This window comes from Pseudopipra pipra, chromosome 25, assembly GCF_036250125.1.
Source record: "Pseudopipra pipra isolate bDixPip1 chromosome 25, bDixPip1.hap1, whole genome shotgun sequence".
Lineage (NCBI taxonomy): Eukaryota > Metazoa > Chordata > Aves > Passeriformes > Pipridae > Pseudopipra > Pseudopipra pipra.
The window spans coordinates 4,147,194-4,162,510 of record NC_087573.1 but is presented as its reverse complement, the minus strand read 5'-3'; the positions used below and the strand labels follow the sequence as shown (position 1 = coordinate 4,162,510).

General features: G+C 47.6%; 2 protein-coding genes across 6 annotated transcripts in view; one reads left to right on the top strand and one right to left on the bottom strand.

The window, feature by feature from the left end:
• Positions 1 to 4,920, top strand: part of LOC135402473 (protein PHTF1-like) — a 30,630-nt gene extending 25,710 nt beyond the window's left edge. For all 3 annotated transcript variants that reach the window (XM_064635685.1, XM_064635681.1, XM_064635682.1), the window contains 7 exons: positions 106 to 378; positions 931 to 1,062; positions 1,188 to 1,274; positions 2,225 to 2,380; positions 2,756 to 2,851; positions 3,207 to 3,332; positions 3,686 to 4,920. In XM_064635685.1, the coding sequence (XP_064491755.1) occupies positions 106 to 378; positions 931 to 1,062; positions 1,188 to 1,274; positions 2,225 to 2,380; positions 2,756 to 2,851; positions 3,207 to 3,332; positions 3,686 to 3,706 (891 nt within the window). In that variant the 3' untranslated portion in view covers positions 3,707 to 4,920. The remainder of the gene's footprint in view (positions 1 to 105; positions 379 to 930; positions 1,063 to 1,187; positions 1,275 to 2,224; positions 2,381 to 2,755; positions 2,852 to 3,206; positions 3,333 to 3,685) is intronic.
• Positions 4,921 to 5,010: 90 nt separating this feature from the next.
• The window catches only part of MAGI3 (membrane associated guanylate kinase, WW and PDZ domain containing 3), a 68,195-nt gene continuing 57,888 nt past the window's right edge, over positions 5,011 to 15,317 (bottom strand). For 2 of the 3 annotated variants that reach the window (XM_064635678.1, XM_064635679.1), the window contains 5 exons: positions 13,797 to 13,899; positions 13,591 to 13,708; positions 12,966 to 13,109; positions 10,401 to 10,539; positions 5,011 to 8,046 (listed from right to left, as the gene is read on the bottom strand). In XM_064635678.1, the coding sequence (XP_064491748.1) occupies positions 6,989 to 8,046; positions 10,401 to 10,539; positions 12,966 to 13,109; positions 13,591 to 13,708; positions 13,797 to 13,899 (1,562 nt within the window). In that variant the 3' untranslated portion in view covers positions 5,011 to 6,988. Of the gene's footprint in view, positions 8,047 to 8,516; positions 8,607 to 10,400; positions 10,540 to 12,965; positions 13,110 to 13,590; positions 13,709 to 13,796; positions 13,900 to 15,317 lie in introns of all 3 variants that reach the window. The other variant, XM_064635680.1, reaches the window with a different exon arrangement.

Sequence of the window (15,317 nt, the reverse complement as noted above, 5' to 3'; positions counted from 1 at the left end):
GAAGGGGAACTGACTGCTTGGCTTGAGTGGCTGCTGCCACAACAACAGGCCTTTTCCTTGAGGCAAAACCCAGGTAATCATCCCATTTTTGTTCCTGCTTGCCAGGTGAATGCCTACCAGCAAGGAGTGGGGTATCAAATGCTGGGAAACATCATCACCATCGGATTGGCGTTCCTGCCGTTCCTCTACAGGCTCTTCCGCTTGGATAACCTGGAGCAGCTCTGCTCCATTTCTCTCAAGGAGCTCTTGTACATCTTCTGTGGGGCCCCTGCCAGCGCCCCTGTCATTGTCCTGTCTGCCATCAACTTCCTGGAAAGGCTGTGCTTAACCTGGATGTTTTTCTTCATGATGTGTGTTGCTGAGAGAACCTACAAACAGGTGGGTTTGAAGGTCCTGGTGCCTCCCCTGAGCCTGGGGCAGGGATCAAACCCCCCCTGCTCCTGCAAAGACAAGCAGGTCTCAGCCAGCTGAGGGGGCAGAGCTGGTGAGGGAACCAAGGTCAGGGAGGGGAGTCTGGGAAGGCTCCTATTGATCAGTCACAGATTACACCTGTCAGTGTGTAATCTGACCCCTGTACCCCCCTCTCACCTGTCCCCAAGGTCTCACCCTGTCCCCTCTCTGTGCCCAGAGAAGCTGTGGCTGCCCCATCCCTGCAAGTCTCCAAGGCCAGGTTGGACAGGGCTTGGAGCAACCTGGTCTAGTAGAAGGTGTCCTTGCCCATGGCAGGGGGTTGTGGATGAGCTTTAAGGTCCCTTCCAACCCAAACCATTCTGGAATTCTGCTGCCATTTCCCAGAGAGGTCGAGCACCCAGGTCTCATGTGGGGCTTCCCCAGTCACCCTTTCTGCCAGGTACCCCTAACAATCCCAAGCAATCTGATTTGTTTTAGACTGATTTATGTTGTGTGTGTGTGTTTTGTTTTAAACTGCAGAGGTTTTTGTTTGCCAAGCTTTTCAGTCACATCACATCTGCTCGGAAAGCCAGGAAGTACGAAATTCCTCACTTCAGGCTCAAGAAGGTGGAGAACATCAAGATCTGGTTGTCCCTTCGCTCCTATCTGAAGGTGAGTTCTGATCCAGGGTTTGGTGATTACAGAGGGTGTAACAGTTACAGCTCTTTGTGGTGAGTTTTGGCTTCACAGCTCCACATCCCAACCTCAGCCCTGACCCCGTGTTCTTGTTTCCACAGAGACGAGGCCCCCAGAGGTCTGTGGATGTTGTTGTGTCCTCAGTCTTTTTGCTGGCTCTTTCAATTGCTTTTATATGCTGTGCCCAGGTGAGATTTTAACCTTTCTGGTTTTTAAAATAGGGGAAGATCTCTCCAAGTGCTGGAGGCTTTTCTTTCACCAGAATACAAAGAGCTTTTGACCTGGAGCTGTTTGACCCCAAAGTATTGTAGAGAATGTTGCATTTTTTAAAAGCTTTGTAATCTTTAGTTGGAAGTAGAGATTCATTCTCTGCTTGCATGGGAAAATCTTGGGGTTTATAATCATCAGGAAAACTTCAGGACATGGGCATTTGGGCACAAAGGAGAGGAGACTCTGCCCAAGGACCTCAAGTGTTCATAGGACATTTTATTCCAGAGGGCTGATTGCAACATCCTCTGTAACCACTGTGTGGAAAAGCAGCTCAAGAACTATTAGTTACACCTTCTAACCTTCCCTAAAGCTGTTGCAGGCAGCAGTGCTAATGCTGGAGGCATTTCTTGGTCAGTGTTCAGGCAGGTTCCTGATGTGAGGATGCAGCTCTGGTAGCAGTGAGGTTGATGGTTCGTAGATACTCTCACTGCTGTGACTGTTTTTGTAAGCCACAGGTTTCCAGAGGAAGGAATGACAATCCCAGTCCTGCTGTGTTAATCCCAGTGAGTCCATACTGGGAAAGGCAGGAGCAGCTCTCTCTGGCTGGAGGGGGGGGGTCTGAGGCTGCCAGTGGGACAAGGAAAGGCACTTTATTCCCTGTTATTTGGTCAGAGGGAGGGAAGAGAAAGAACAATTTTCCTTTTCTGAGCAGACAGAAAAAATCAATTCCAAGCTAAAGCCAGGTTAGAAACAAAACCTTTTACTGTGACCTCATTACTGGAATGATTTACACTTTGTGGAGGAACTGCCAGTGCTGGAGAGCACAGAGGGCTGGGCAGAGGAGGAGCAAGGGCAGTGCTTGTGCACTTCTCCCAAGAACAGGCAACTTGCTATTGACATTGGTGCTTTTTTTTCCCCCCCAATACAGGTTCTTAAGGGCCACAAAACCTTCCTAAATGCAGCTTACAACTGGGAGTTCCTGATGTGGGAGGCAGCACTGCTTCTCTTTTTACTACGTCTGGCATCTCTGGGCTCTGAAACCAACAAGAAATACAGTAACATTTCCATCTTGCTCACTGAGCAGGTGACTCCATTTAGCTTGTTCTCCCTCTGCCTTTGTTTGGATATAATTACTGTATTTGAAACCAGCTTAAACACTAGAATCAAACTTTCAAAATTTAGGAATCCACCCTTGTGTTGGCCAGAAGGCAACAAAGCACTGTACAGCAGGGCAGGGGTGAGCTGGTGATGTTGGGACAGACTCAGATTCTAAAGTTCTGGATGGTCTTTGTCTCTGGGTTAGCCAAAACAACTGGAAAAAGAATGATGTTATCAGGGCTAAATTCACTTCTTCAGGAGTGACAGCAGACTGCAAAAATGGCTCTGGTTTCCCTTAGTAATGAATCACTGGGGGGCTGGTGCTGGGATATCAACACCTGGTCTGTGGTGTCTGTCACAGATAAACTTGTACCTGAAGATGGAGAAGAAGCCAAACAAGAAGGAGCAGCTGTCTCTGGTAAACAATGTTCTGAAACTGTCCACAAAGCTGCTGAAGGTAAGATACTCTGAACAGCTCAGTTTTATGGAAGTGGTGCCTAAAGGCAATACCATGTGGCTCTTGATTAGTTAAGAGCTGGCTCTCACTCACAGAGGGAGTTTTTCTGTGCTCCTACAGCTGTGACATGAGATGGAGCAATACAAGACCACTGTGGTTAATTAGTGCTGTGAAGAGACTGTGGATTCAGCAGGAAACATCTCTGAAACAGAGTGGGAATTCCTGTACATGCATTTGAGAAAGGACAGAGGCAGCACAGTCTGTTGGAGTGCCAGTTTAAGCTGAAAGTCAGAGGATGAATTGCTTAGCTATTGGTGAATGTTAATGGACTCTTTTCCTTGTCCTTCCACTGCAGGAACTGGATAGTCCCTTCAGGCTGTATGGACTGACCATGAACCCCCTGATCTACAACATCACACGGGTTGTCATCCTCTCTGCTGTCTCAGGAGTCATCAGTGACCTTCTAGGGTTCAATATCAGAGTGAGTGTCCTGTACAAACCAACAGCAACAGCTCTGGGGGCCCCCCAGACTCCTCCTGCCCAAGCAGAAAGGTTTGCACTGGTAATTCAGTGACCAGACTCTGCTGGGTGAGTCCCCACCTCCCTGAGCCAGTTCTGGGGGGAAGGACAGGGCTGACTCCAGTTTCATTTGTGTTCAGGTCAAGCTGTTAGAATCCAGGGTTCCTTCCCTTTATCCCAGTCCTCCTGTGGCTCATCCTGCTGGAGCTCACTGAGCAGAGCAGGATGGGGAAGGGAGACAGAGTCTCACCTGTGGATGTAGGACATGCAGACCTAAGGCTGTCAGACCCCAACTCACTCTCTGTCTCTTTGCAGTTATGGAAAATTAAACCATGAACTGACAGAACATCAGCCCTGGGCATCTCCACCAGAGAGAAGAGAACCTCAGGTGTGGGCAGAAAGCAGAAAACTGATGGAAATCTGTAATTACAGCTTTCAAACAGATTCTCAGTGTTATCAGAAGTTTTCTTTCTGCTTTACTGTTCTACACCACCCAGAACCAACTGGTCTCACCAGTGATGTCATCCCATGGCATGCACACAGAAAAACTGCATTAATGGGGCCAAATCCTGGCAGCTGGCACTGAAACCAGCAGGAACTGGTGTGGGACATCAAACCCTGAAGCCATACAAGAGCTGCAGCTGGAGGGACACCAATGGCTGTGACTGGTGCCACGTTCCTGCAAAACCTGAATCCTGGGATGTGACAAGGAGGGAGTCAGCCCTCCCATCCCAGTCAGCCTTCCTGGAGCTACACTGGAATATTTCAGCTCAATCATCCTTAGCTGCACTTGTCTGGCTGTGCTGAGGAGAGTCTCAATCCTTAAAAGCTCCACGTGCTTGAGGCTTTGCCCTGAACTGCTGCAGGATGTGAATTCCACCTCAGGATGTGAATTCCACCCCTCCCTGCTGCCACTCCAGCAATACCAGAGTCCTGCTGTTGGCTTAGGCTGGGGCTGCTGCGAAGAAACGATGAGTATTTTTCTGAAAACATTAATTACAGGAGAAAAACCTCTCCACAAATACTACAGGGAAAGAGTTTATGAGCCGTAGAACATTTTGCCAGGTCTGTTCCCTGGAACACTCCACTCCATCCTGTCCTGCCTGAGAACAGCTCTGGCAAAGACCTCCTCAGGTTAGTGTTTAGAAAGGGCAGAGGAGTGAAAGAAAACATTTTAAAGCTTCTGTTATATTTCCCTTCACTGGCTCTATCAGCTTCTATTTATTAGTAATGAAAAGAGCAAAAACTGAGGAACTTTTCAGAGCTTCATTCTTTCACAGGAGGGTAAGATGGCAGAAGCATTTTTGGTAGTAAATTGTTTACAGCTATTTTCTGTACAAGGAAAAGTTGGGAGATGTAAAAGGAGATGACAATTTTATATAGCAAATTGTACAAATAAACCTACAGGACAAGTATTTCATCATTACCCACTGTTTTCTACAGGACCTGATGATTTTTATACCACCTTTGTCAAGCATTTGCTGTTTGAATGGAGGGGGGGGAGGGTGTCAAGGAAAATTCCAATAATAAATTGCATTTGTTTTCCAGAAGAGCAGCATGTTTGTGGGTAAAACCTGGGGTCACACCCCTGAAAGCCAACCAAGAACCTGGTTTATACAGTGCAGAACCAACAGGCCACGAACTGGAGTTTGTTTTTAATATCTATATAAAAAATAATGAGCGATTTACAGGTCTCTCTCTAGTCAGAACCTCAGAAGTCTGTATAAAGGTGCTGTACAATATATAAACATTTACACCCAGTACATCCATACATTGCTTAGCATTCCAAGGCCACATGGCTAAGTCTGATACAGGAAGTACAGATACAAGGTCTATGGAAGGAGAAATCACACACAGGTAAGACATTATCACATTAACATATAGAAAAAATCGAGGGGAGTTGATGGCAGGGGAATCATTTCAGTGGTGCTACTTAATTCATCTGGAATTAAAGGTCTGGATCTGTCACTGTACTCAGTGGTCAGGGCGAGTGCACACAGCTCAACACAAACCACCCTCTGGGGAAGGGCACAGGGGGAATATCTACACAGGCTACTTCAGAGTATTAAATATTTCACAGTCATACTCCACCCAGGGAGTATTTGTACGTGTTATGCTACACAGCAAACCTCGATGGATCGCCCGGGGTTGAGCAGCAGAGCACAGTTCAGAGCTGCTCTAAAGCCTTTTGAATTCCCAAAGTCTTTGTGGAAAAGCTGGCTGAGCAGTCAGCTGTGCTTGGGAAGAATTCCACTCAGAACTGCCTCACTGTGCTTCATCAGCCTTTAAAAACATCCCATGTTTCAAAGCCAAAAGGAGGCATTTGCTCGTTCCATTTCAGAGAGCAAATCCTATTAGTTTGAGTTTTGAGTAAGTAAAGCTCCATCCTTTACTCCTCCTGCAAACTGGACCAACAGGCTCCTTTTACCATTAAAAACCTAAACATGTCAGGAAATCATCACTAAAACTATGAATAAAATAAACCCCTTCAGCTTCTGCTGTTCTCACAGCTTTGGGACTGAGGTGTCAGGAGGTCCTGGTGGTCACATCCCTCTTTAAAACGTCTCTGCCAGCCCAAACCACGGAGAGCGAGCCCCCTGTACCCTCTGTGTCATCAACACTCCCTGATCACACATTCCATGTAAGTATGGGAGAGTTCTAATATACACAGGCAAAAACTTCACTGACGAGGCTGCTCTGGCAGCTGGGTCTGTCTAAGGTCAGTTGTTACCTCTACAGAGGGAAAAAAATCCAATTCCTAACTAGCATTAATTAATTAAAGATGGGGCTTCAGCATCAGCTCCACACCAAGGCTGAGGATTTCGTGGTGCCACGAGTGAAACCAAAGGAATTATGTTATTTAACAGAACCCAGAATTTTCTCTCCTCACACAAGATGTTTGCAAAGCAAATCCCCACGAATCGAGGCAATAAAGCAATTTTGCTGCGTTCAGAAAACGCAAAATTATATCAAATACCATTTTTATCGACAGGGTTTGGTATGGGGTATGAAAACCCCAGGAAACACATCAACTGAGCAGCATCAGTGGCTCGTTTGCTGCCCTGGAACTGACAGAACCAACTCGCCCATGTCCTTCCTGACCCAGCAAGAACACGTGGGTTTCCTGACGCAAACATGCACCACCTCTGAGAAAACACCCACCTCAGCCCAAACCTGCCTTGTCTGTGACTGGAATCCACGGGGGGAGGATCAGATTGACTGGATACAGTAGATAAACTTGGCACAAGAGCAGGAAGTGAGTCAGGATCACATTGGCAACAGAGGCATTAAATAACTTTGTTCAGACCTCACGACACTCGGAGAAGCCGCAGCAGTGCAACGTTGGGAGCAGCAGACAAGGGCCTGCATGGGGACACGGGGACAGCAGCTCATGGCAGAGTTTCACTGAAGCATCCAAAAGGTCCTTCATGCAGCTTAGATAATTTAAGAACAAATCAAACCCTTTCCCCCCCCCTTCCAACCAGTTTCTGAGACCAAAAAAAAAAAAAAAAAAAAGAAAAAAAAAAAAAGACAACTGTGTGAAAAGAACCAATGCTTTAAATGACCCTTATTGGAAAACTGGTTAAAACATGTTCTAAAAAAAACAGTGTCAGTCAGTCACACCCGTTTTCCAGCCACTCCTGCTGCTGGGGTGCCCTTCGTGGGGACCCTCCACGGCCCGGGAGTTATCGGCGTTTTCCTCACTGGAGAACCCTCGGGGTGGGAAGTTCCATCTTTGGTTCCGTGGGGCAGCTCCACGTGTCTCCCTCCGTGGTGCCTGTTCAGCGTGACAGTCTCCTGTGCTTCCCCCCTCCTTTGTTTCTCCGTGGAAAGCAGTGGGATGTTGGACAGGCTGGAGGTTTTGAACCTGCTGGAACTCGGCTCTCCAGAGCTGGACTTGGTCAATAAATCGTCCTCGGAGGCGTTTCTCCTGCAGTCCCTCAAGGGAAGGTTGTTCCCCTCAAACGCTGGGTAGTGTCTCTCTGCAGACCACCCTTCCATCCTTCCTGCAGTTTTCTGCTTCGTGTCTTTCCTGCTGACTCCTGGTTTACCAATCCCACCTTTCAACTGCTCCACACCACCAGCTCTGCCCTGGCTCCTTCCCACCATTTCTGCACTTCCCGGCTTCCCGAGGTGCCTGTGGGGACTGGCTGACCTTCCTTGATTTCCACTGGAATACTCTTTTTTGTCACTACTGTTCATTCCTGTTTCTGTGGTTTTACTCTCACTCCCTCTGGATCTGCCAGGTTGATGTGAGAGATTGCTCCTTTCAGGATCCCCTTTCCTGGGGCTGTGGAATCCCCTGGGAGGGTGTCCCTCAGCAGCCCCCGACTTTGCTGGACTGGCAGATCTGTCTCTTCTGGTCCCTGCTTCCAAACTACCTTTAGTGATCCCAAACCCAGGGCTGGAGGGACATTCCCATCTGTTCTTTGTTCTCTGGGGAGAAGACTGAGGCTTCCTCTCACTCTGGTTTTCAGTTAAAGTGCTTATCTTGTCAGGCACAGTGTTCTCTGCTTGTTCCAGTTCCTCAGACAGCTGAACTCTGGTTAAAGCTTCTCCTGGTACTGGTAAATAACACACTTCAGATGGGGAAGCAGAATGGGAAGATGAAGGTAATGGTGACTGTTCTTCATATATTACATTTGACGAAGATGGATTGTAACTATCCCAATCACCTGGAAGTGAACAGCGAGAGATTTGACTGAACAACCACGCAAAAAATAATAATCACTAAATATTTCACAATTTTAGCACCTCAGCAGCAAACTACCGAGTTCAATTTAAGAAACATTATGGAGTGGCATATTCTCAAAGCCTTATTTAGCCAGATTTATGTATTGTCTTTTTCTACAAGCTACAACAACCCTGAGGATGTGATTTTGGAAAAAAAAAAAAACACAACTAGGGCTCAGAATGCTGCCTGATCCCTGCAGGACTGACACAGGCTTGGATCAAAACCATTTTAGAGCCTACACAGCAAAACTGCAAAACAGAAAGTCCCTGACCTACATTGTTTAATATGAGAAAACTAAATGAACTGGAACTGTTATGCTAAAAGAAACCTGAAACAGTGAAAAGTCGAGGTTATTCATAGCTTTGCACTTAAATAATAGGAAGAGATGGAACACAAGACATGCAGATTTACCAAGTCTTTAAGGAAAAACCAAGAAAAGCACTGAAAGCCCTTAATGTTGCTCAGGTTTCACGTAGGGACACAGACTGGAAGGAGCCAAACCTGAAGGAGGAAGAGAAAAAGCCCAGAAGTACATACCAAAAAAAAAATCACAGAGTACAGCAAGCAAGATTTCAACCAGAAATGTGGGATTAACAGCAAGGCAAGAGGCAACAAACCCTTCCCCACTCCAGCACCTCCTTCACATCCCAGACCCCACTCTGGACAGAGGGAGGGGTGGGATGTGCTCCAGAGGTTCCCTCAGACTTCTGGGGATTCTGTGTTTCTCCCTCAAGCTCAGGGGGTTTCTGTGAACAAAAGGGCCAGGAGTGACCCCAGATAATCCCTGCACATCCCTCATGGATAAACTCCACTGGTCACTGCTGGAGTCAGATGTTGGAGAGGAGAGAGCAGGAGGCACCTCCATGCTCATTTTAATGGAAATGTCATTTTAAAGAGAACCTCCCCATGGCATCACAGAACATCCTGAGCTGGAAGGGACACACAGGGGTCACCCAGTCCAACTCCTGGCCCTGCCCAGGACACCCCAACACCCCACCCTGTCCCTGAGGGCATTGTCCAAACACTCCTGGAGCTCTGGCAGATCTGGGGCTGTGACAATTCCCTGTTCAGTGCCCAACCACCCACCCAGAAGCTCATCAGAGCACAAGGCAGACTGTATTTAACTATATTTAACGATATGCAGCTTTCCCCCTCACTGAGGAGGTGATTCAGGGTGAGAGCCAGGCCCAGGCAGGCAGGGTTTGTGCAGGCTGAGCCCAGCCCAGCACAGATGGGCTGTTTCCATGCCCTGCACTAATTCCCTGATTTCCCTGTGCTGGGCAGGTCAGAGCACGGGGATGTTCAGGGCCCTTTTCAAGCTCTCAGGAGGAAAGAAATGGAGACAGCTCTGAGAAGATTTTACCCCTTGAGTGAACATCAGTTGCTGCCTGTAAATGAACACACAAAGTATTTGGGAGTTCAGACTGAGTGTTTGGGATTTTGAAAGGATAAACTCAGGGTTGGGACTGGGACTGAAAAGTTCTTTATCAGAAAAAAGTGACCCTCCAATTTAGGAAGTTCATCATGAGCACCCTGGTGGCAACATCAGGGGATAAAAGACTAAAATGCACATTTGGGAATCAGGTGCTCTTTGCTTTTAAATGCTACCACTGCCACAAGTCTTTGATTTGCAGTTTTGGGGCCCTGGCAGACCCCAAATCATCAGTTCTGAGCTCTGTGGCTCCTGCAAGCGTTTGCTTTGCTGTCCTTCCTTTTATCTGGCCTATGAAATTGTCCTTTCCTGTTGCAGAGGCAAAAATCACCTTCAATCAAACCAAATCCCTTTGGAGAACAAAGTTGTCCCTCTCCTGCTTCCTGAAGTTTTGGCTTTGAAAAACAAAGCATTCCATAACTTAGAAGGCTAAAAACTGAAATGAATCGGTACAGAAATCATATTTTGACAATACAGGCATTTTTAACTGAGTACTGTAGCACAGAGAATTTTAATTTAAATTAAAAGGCAATCAGAGTTAATCATTTTTATAGGGAAGCTTGATTAGCTTGGACAGAGCTGAGAAACTTATTAAAATATGGAATAATTTCACAGGGTTTTAATATTCCTAAATACTTGTCATGTGTTAATTTTACCAAAAATATTCCTCATCTTTTAAAACAAATATTTCTATTTTCTATTTTTGCATTTTAATTTTTAATTTAATTCAATAATAAATAAACACTTGCACAGCTGTCACAAAGGGAACTGCCAACTACTGCAGTGAACAAGCACCAGAATCTGCTTATCCCACTTTCCTCCCCTGCCTTGGACAAAACCAAACAGCCCTTGAGACAACATACTGTGATCTGGAATCAATCCAGTCCCTGGTCTCAGCAGCAGCAAAACTTTATTCCCTCCAGCCTGAATCAGCTCAATGGCTCGTGTGTGAGTGATTCCTTGGGTGGGTTCTCCATTAATTTCCACTATTTGGTCACCAACCTGAGGAGAAAAGAGCAAGCAGGTGAGTCTCTGGGAATCTCTGACACTGTTAAAGTGGTTTTTAGTTTAGAAAGAAAAAATGAAATAATAGAGGCAGATGCTTCTGTTTTCCCTCTTGTGCTGAAATCCACTCAGCAAGTGACACCCCTCCAGGGGTGATGAGCAGGGTGTGACCCGGGGCTCTGGGGGCCCACAGGTCACACAGGTTGTGTCCTCAGCCAGCTCAGGGAAAGAAAGTCTCAAAGTTCTCATTACTGACACATTCCACCACTTATTCACAAGGGATTTTTATTTACAAGTGATGGTGTTTATTTTCTATCTACTATTCATTTATAAGTGATGGGGCAGATCCAGGAGGTGCTGGAGGGAGCACAGGGATGAACCACACCTGAGTCACACCTGAGTGAGGTCACACCCCCCAGGTGAGGTGAGGGGCACCTTCACCCAGTGCACAGCTCAGGGCACAGCAGGTGGAATGGCAGGGAAGGAATTGTTATTCCAGGCAGGAGAGATCAGTGCCGAGGTCTCTGAGGCCAATTAACAACTCACAGAGGTGCTGGGCAGGTAATTCCAGTTCACACCAACCCCACAGGCTGCTGGAAAGGGGTTGGAATGAGCATGAAAAAGGGATGTCTGTTTGGGAAAACAGGAAAAAGGGAGGCCTATCTGGCACTGCCCAGAACAGCCAAGGGATGTCACTGCTGTGTAACAAGAGCAGCTCAAAGAGACTGTCTGGGCTTCCTTAAATAAACTCTGCCAAAGGAGGTCAGTGCTGGCTCAGGGTGGGACAGGGACACGCTGACAGCTCAGCTGGGTGAGAAATTCCTCTTCAGTGCGTTAAAAGCACAGCCAGAAAGTGACACCGTGTCCAGATGAGGAGGGAGACAAACTGAATGACACGGGAAGTGTGAATCCCCTGGGGCTGGGAGAGCTCAGCCCCTCCTGCTCTGAGCCCAGCTGGGACACTGAGCTGGGACACTCCATCCCTGCACAGGGAAGGGTGAGGGGCCAGGGGGTGGGAAGGGCCTTTACAAAAGGCTGCTGCACCCACACCCCACGTGGAAATCACTGGGGGAGCTGGAGCTGGAGCTCTCAGCAGGATTTTGCTGCCTCAGTCCCCACAGAGCCAGGGCACAGGTTGTCTGAGTGACACAAGGAACAGTCAGCTGGGACCTCAGAGAGTCAGGGAATATCCTGAGCTGGGAGGGACCCACAGGGATCATCCAGTCCAACTCCTGGCCCTGCACAGGACATCCCAAAATCCCACCCTGTCCCTGACAGCGTTGTCCAAATGCTCCTGGAGCTCTGGCAGCCTTGGGGCCATGCCCAGTGCCCTGGGGAGCCTGTTCAGTGCCAACCACCCTCTGGGGGGAAGAACCTTTCCCTGAGATCCAACTCAACCCTGTCCTGGCACAGCTCCAGCTGTTCCCTGGGTCCTCTCTCTGCTCACAGACAGCAGAGATCAGTGCCTGCCCCTCACAAGGAAGCTGCAGACCCTGATGAGGTCTGACCTCAGTCTTTTCTTCTCTGGGCTGAACAACCTTCTGGTTGCTCAAAAAGCAAAGCCCTGGAGCTCAGTGTGACACCACTTAAAGAAGGAAAACAAGAGAAAATATTAGCACTGAACACCACACTTGTGTAGTCTCTGAAGCATGAGGGGGAAAAACCTCATTGATGTGAGGAATTGGATAAGAGAAGTTAACAATACTTAGAGTTCCACATCCAATTAAGCCTCACAGCAAGTATCTGTATCAGCCCCATTCTGCAAATACAAACAGAGGCAGAACCATGTGCCAGTGGCCACAAGTGCAGGAAGCACCAGGACTGCAGTGGGATGGCATCTCATGGGCACCTGGCTCAGCTCCACACTCCAGCCTCTTTAAATCCAGCTCTGAGAAGTAGCTACAGAGCCTCACCTACCACCATTCTTTGCTATTGTACCCATGTATTTGGTTTTACTACAATATCTGAGAGTGAATTCCTCACACAAAGACAAGAATTAACATAATATTTTGGAAAAAAAATTAGGTTTGGATCCCCAGAGATGGCACAGAACAGCAATAGCACAATGTTCACACACATATTCCTTAAAAATTCACTGACTTGGACACAGATTCTCCTTTCAGCTCTCTGTTCCTCTGTGCAATCTCTTGCTGGAGTCCTAAAGTACCCTGAGGAGCTGGGTCAGGGATGTTACTGGAACTCAAGCAAGGCTGGACAGTTCCTTTTGGATGCTCATGGAGCTGTCCATGGATCTCTCCTCTCAAACCCCACAGCTGTCACCACACAGGGACAGCTGGAAGAAGGGCAGAGGCCCAGCTGCTGTTCTGGGACCCTGTGCTCACGGAAAAACCAAGTTTCTTGCCACTTCAGGTAAATTAATGTGTCAGCTAGATCAGTAAATTGATCAGAGAAGCCAAACTCACGTGCACTCTGCCGTCCTTGACCGCTGGCCCGTCCTCAGCCAGGCGCAGGATGAACAAGCCCATGTTATATTCCTTCCCTCCTCGGAGGCTGAACCCAAACCCTCGAGGGCCCCTTTCCAGCTCCACTGGGAAACAGCCAGGACTCTGTGAGGAGGAAAAAAAGGGAAAAAAAAAAACAAACCAAACCCGAGAGATGAGGACCTACAGGCAGATTTAAACATTTGTTTCACACATTTCTGTATTTTGAGATATTTTAAGCGGAATCCACCCCAGCTCAGGTGTGACTCGGGGTAATGGTTCCATTCCAAGTCTAAACACACAGAGCATCTTCCCTTCTGAGAGATGAATAAAACCCTTTATGAAACTTTGCCAAAAGGGTCTGTAGTAGCTCCATGACAAGCATTTTCTGTTTCCTTCACAATTATAATGAGAATTCCCTTATCCTAAGGAGATAATCAAATTTAAAGCATGGGCAAAAACACTCTGTGAGACGCTTCAGTGCGTTTTTAAACACAGCTTTTCTGACAGGGAAATGTTTAATTGTCCTGCTTTCCAGAACTCCGTGGCAATGCCACCGATGGATGAGTATTCCACATCTCCACACCCTCTGGATGGGCTCCTGTACCTGGGAATGACGGCCAACACCCGGAGCAGCATCCGACTGTGCCACGTGCTTGTGCTCGGGCCAGGACAGACGGTAACCACCGGAGACTTCTTTCCCAGCTTCACCTTCTGTGGCTCCCCTGTGGAGAGGTGAAAGGACATGGATTTTACCTCCATTTTACCCCTCTGGCCAAGCTCTTCCCGCTGTTCCCAGCTCCATTCCCAGACCTGTCGGCGCCGGGGGGGTTGATCTGTGCCGGTCCCAGCGGTCGGTGCTGCGGGGCCGGGCTCTGCCGGGCTGAGTTCGGCCCCGAGGGAGGCCCACGGTGCTCTGAAATCCAAACAGACCAACAGTCAGATGTCCTGGTTAGAACAGCTGGGACCAGTTCATCCCTGGATGGGTGTAACCCAAAACTGGGTATTCTAGAGCCTTCCATGCCACTGCCCAGAAACTGTTATCAATGAACCATTTACACCCTCTGCCCATACAGCCTGGCTCCTCAGGCTATAAACTGGGTGTTAAGAGGCCTGTGAGATAGGAGGGTGCTCCTGTCCTCACACCCTTTGTGGAACTCCCCACCCTGAGGGAAGTGCTGGGCATTCCTGCCTGAACCAGAGGATATATAATCTTGGGGTCTTGGGACTTTTTTAACCACTCGTGGGATCCAGAGGAAGACTGCAGATCATCACTCTCAACCAGACTGCAACCACCACCCTTGACCAGACTGCACCAGCACTCTCACCAACAGGTTTTTTCCCTCTCCTTTTCCTTTGGACTCAGGGGGCCCAAAGAACACCACTCTGTTCCTGCCCCAGGGTGCTGGGTTATACATTTGGGTTTTGTGGGTTAAAACCAACTGTTTGTCTGTATAATTGTATTACTGTATTATTTTATTAAATTGCTATTCTGACTTATAATCTCTCCTTCGAGTTGAGTTCATTTCCCCTGCTGGTTTACCTTTAAACCAGCACACAGACCTTCCCAAATCCACAGCTGGGATCACAGTGACCACCAGAGCTGCTGCTGCTCCCAAGGAATCCACCAGTGGCACCTCGGGCTGAGCTGAGCTCCCTCACACAACAAGGATTTTCCACTCCAGGAACACAAGTGCAGCTCGTTGGTTCCATGAAATAAATCCCTGTTTTTATTCTTCTCTGTTTTTATTCTTTCATTCTGCTTTCCTTCAGAAAAATAACACAGTTTTATGGATCCAGACATGGACAGAAGGGTTTTGAGGTGCTAAAGGCCAGAAGGGATCAGGGGTGGTCAGATCCATTATATGGGATATTCAATGTAATAAAATTTTGCAAGGGGTTAAGAACAATGTCTATCTGAGAAACATTGCTTTGGAAAGGTAAGGGAATGAGGATCTGCAGGATCAATGGGAATTTGGAGGTGAAGACCCCAAGGAAGGAGGGAAACTGCCAACTTATTTAAGGCACCACAGAGTTTTCTCCTGCCCAGCTCCAGGGAAGGTGAGGAACTGGTGCCACAGCCACACTGGGGGATAAGTTCACTGGCAAATTATCAACAGGGATTTTTAAAGTGCTTTGCCTTCTCCCAAAAGCTGAGCAAAAATTAAAGTATAACATTTTAATAAAATATTTTAAGATAGCTTATTTTCCCTTCCACGGAAAACAGTGATTGTGTACTTTTAAATCCACTGAATTTATGGACAAAAAACATGTTTCAGGACACAAAATGACTCTGCCATTTAAGAATAAGGAACCACAGTGCATGCAAAAAGC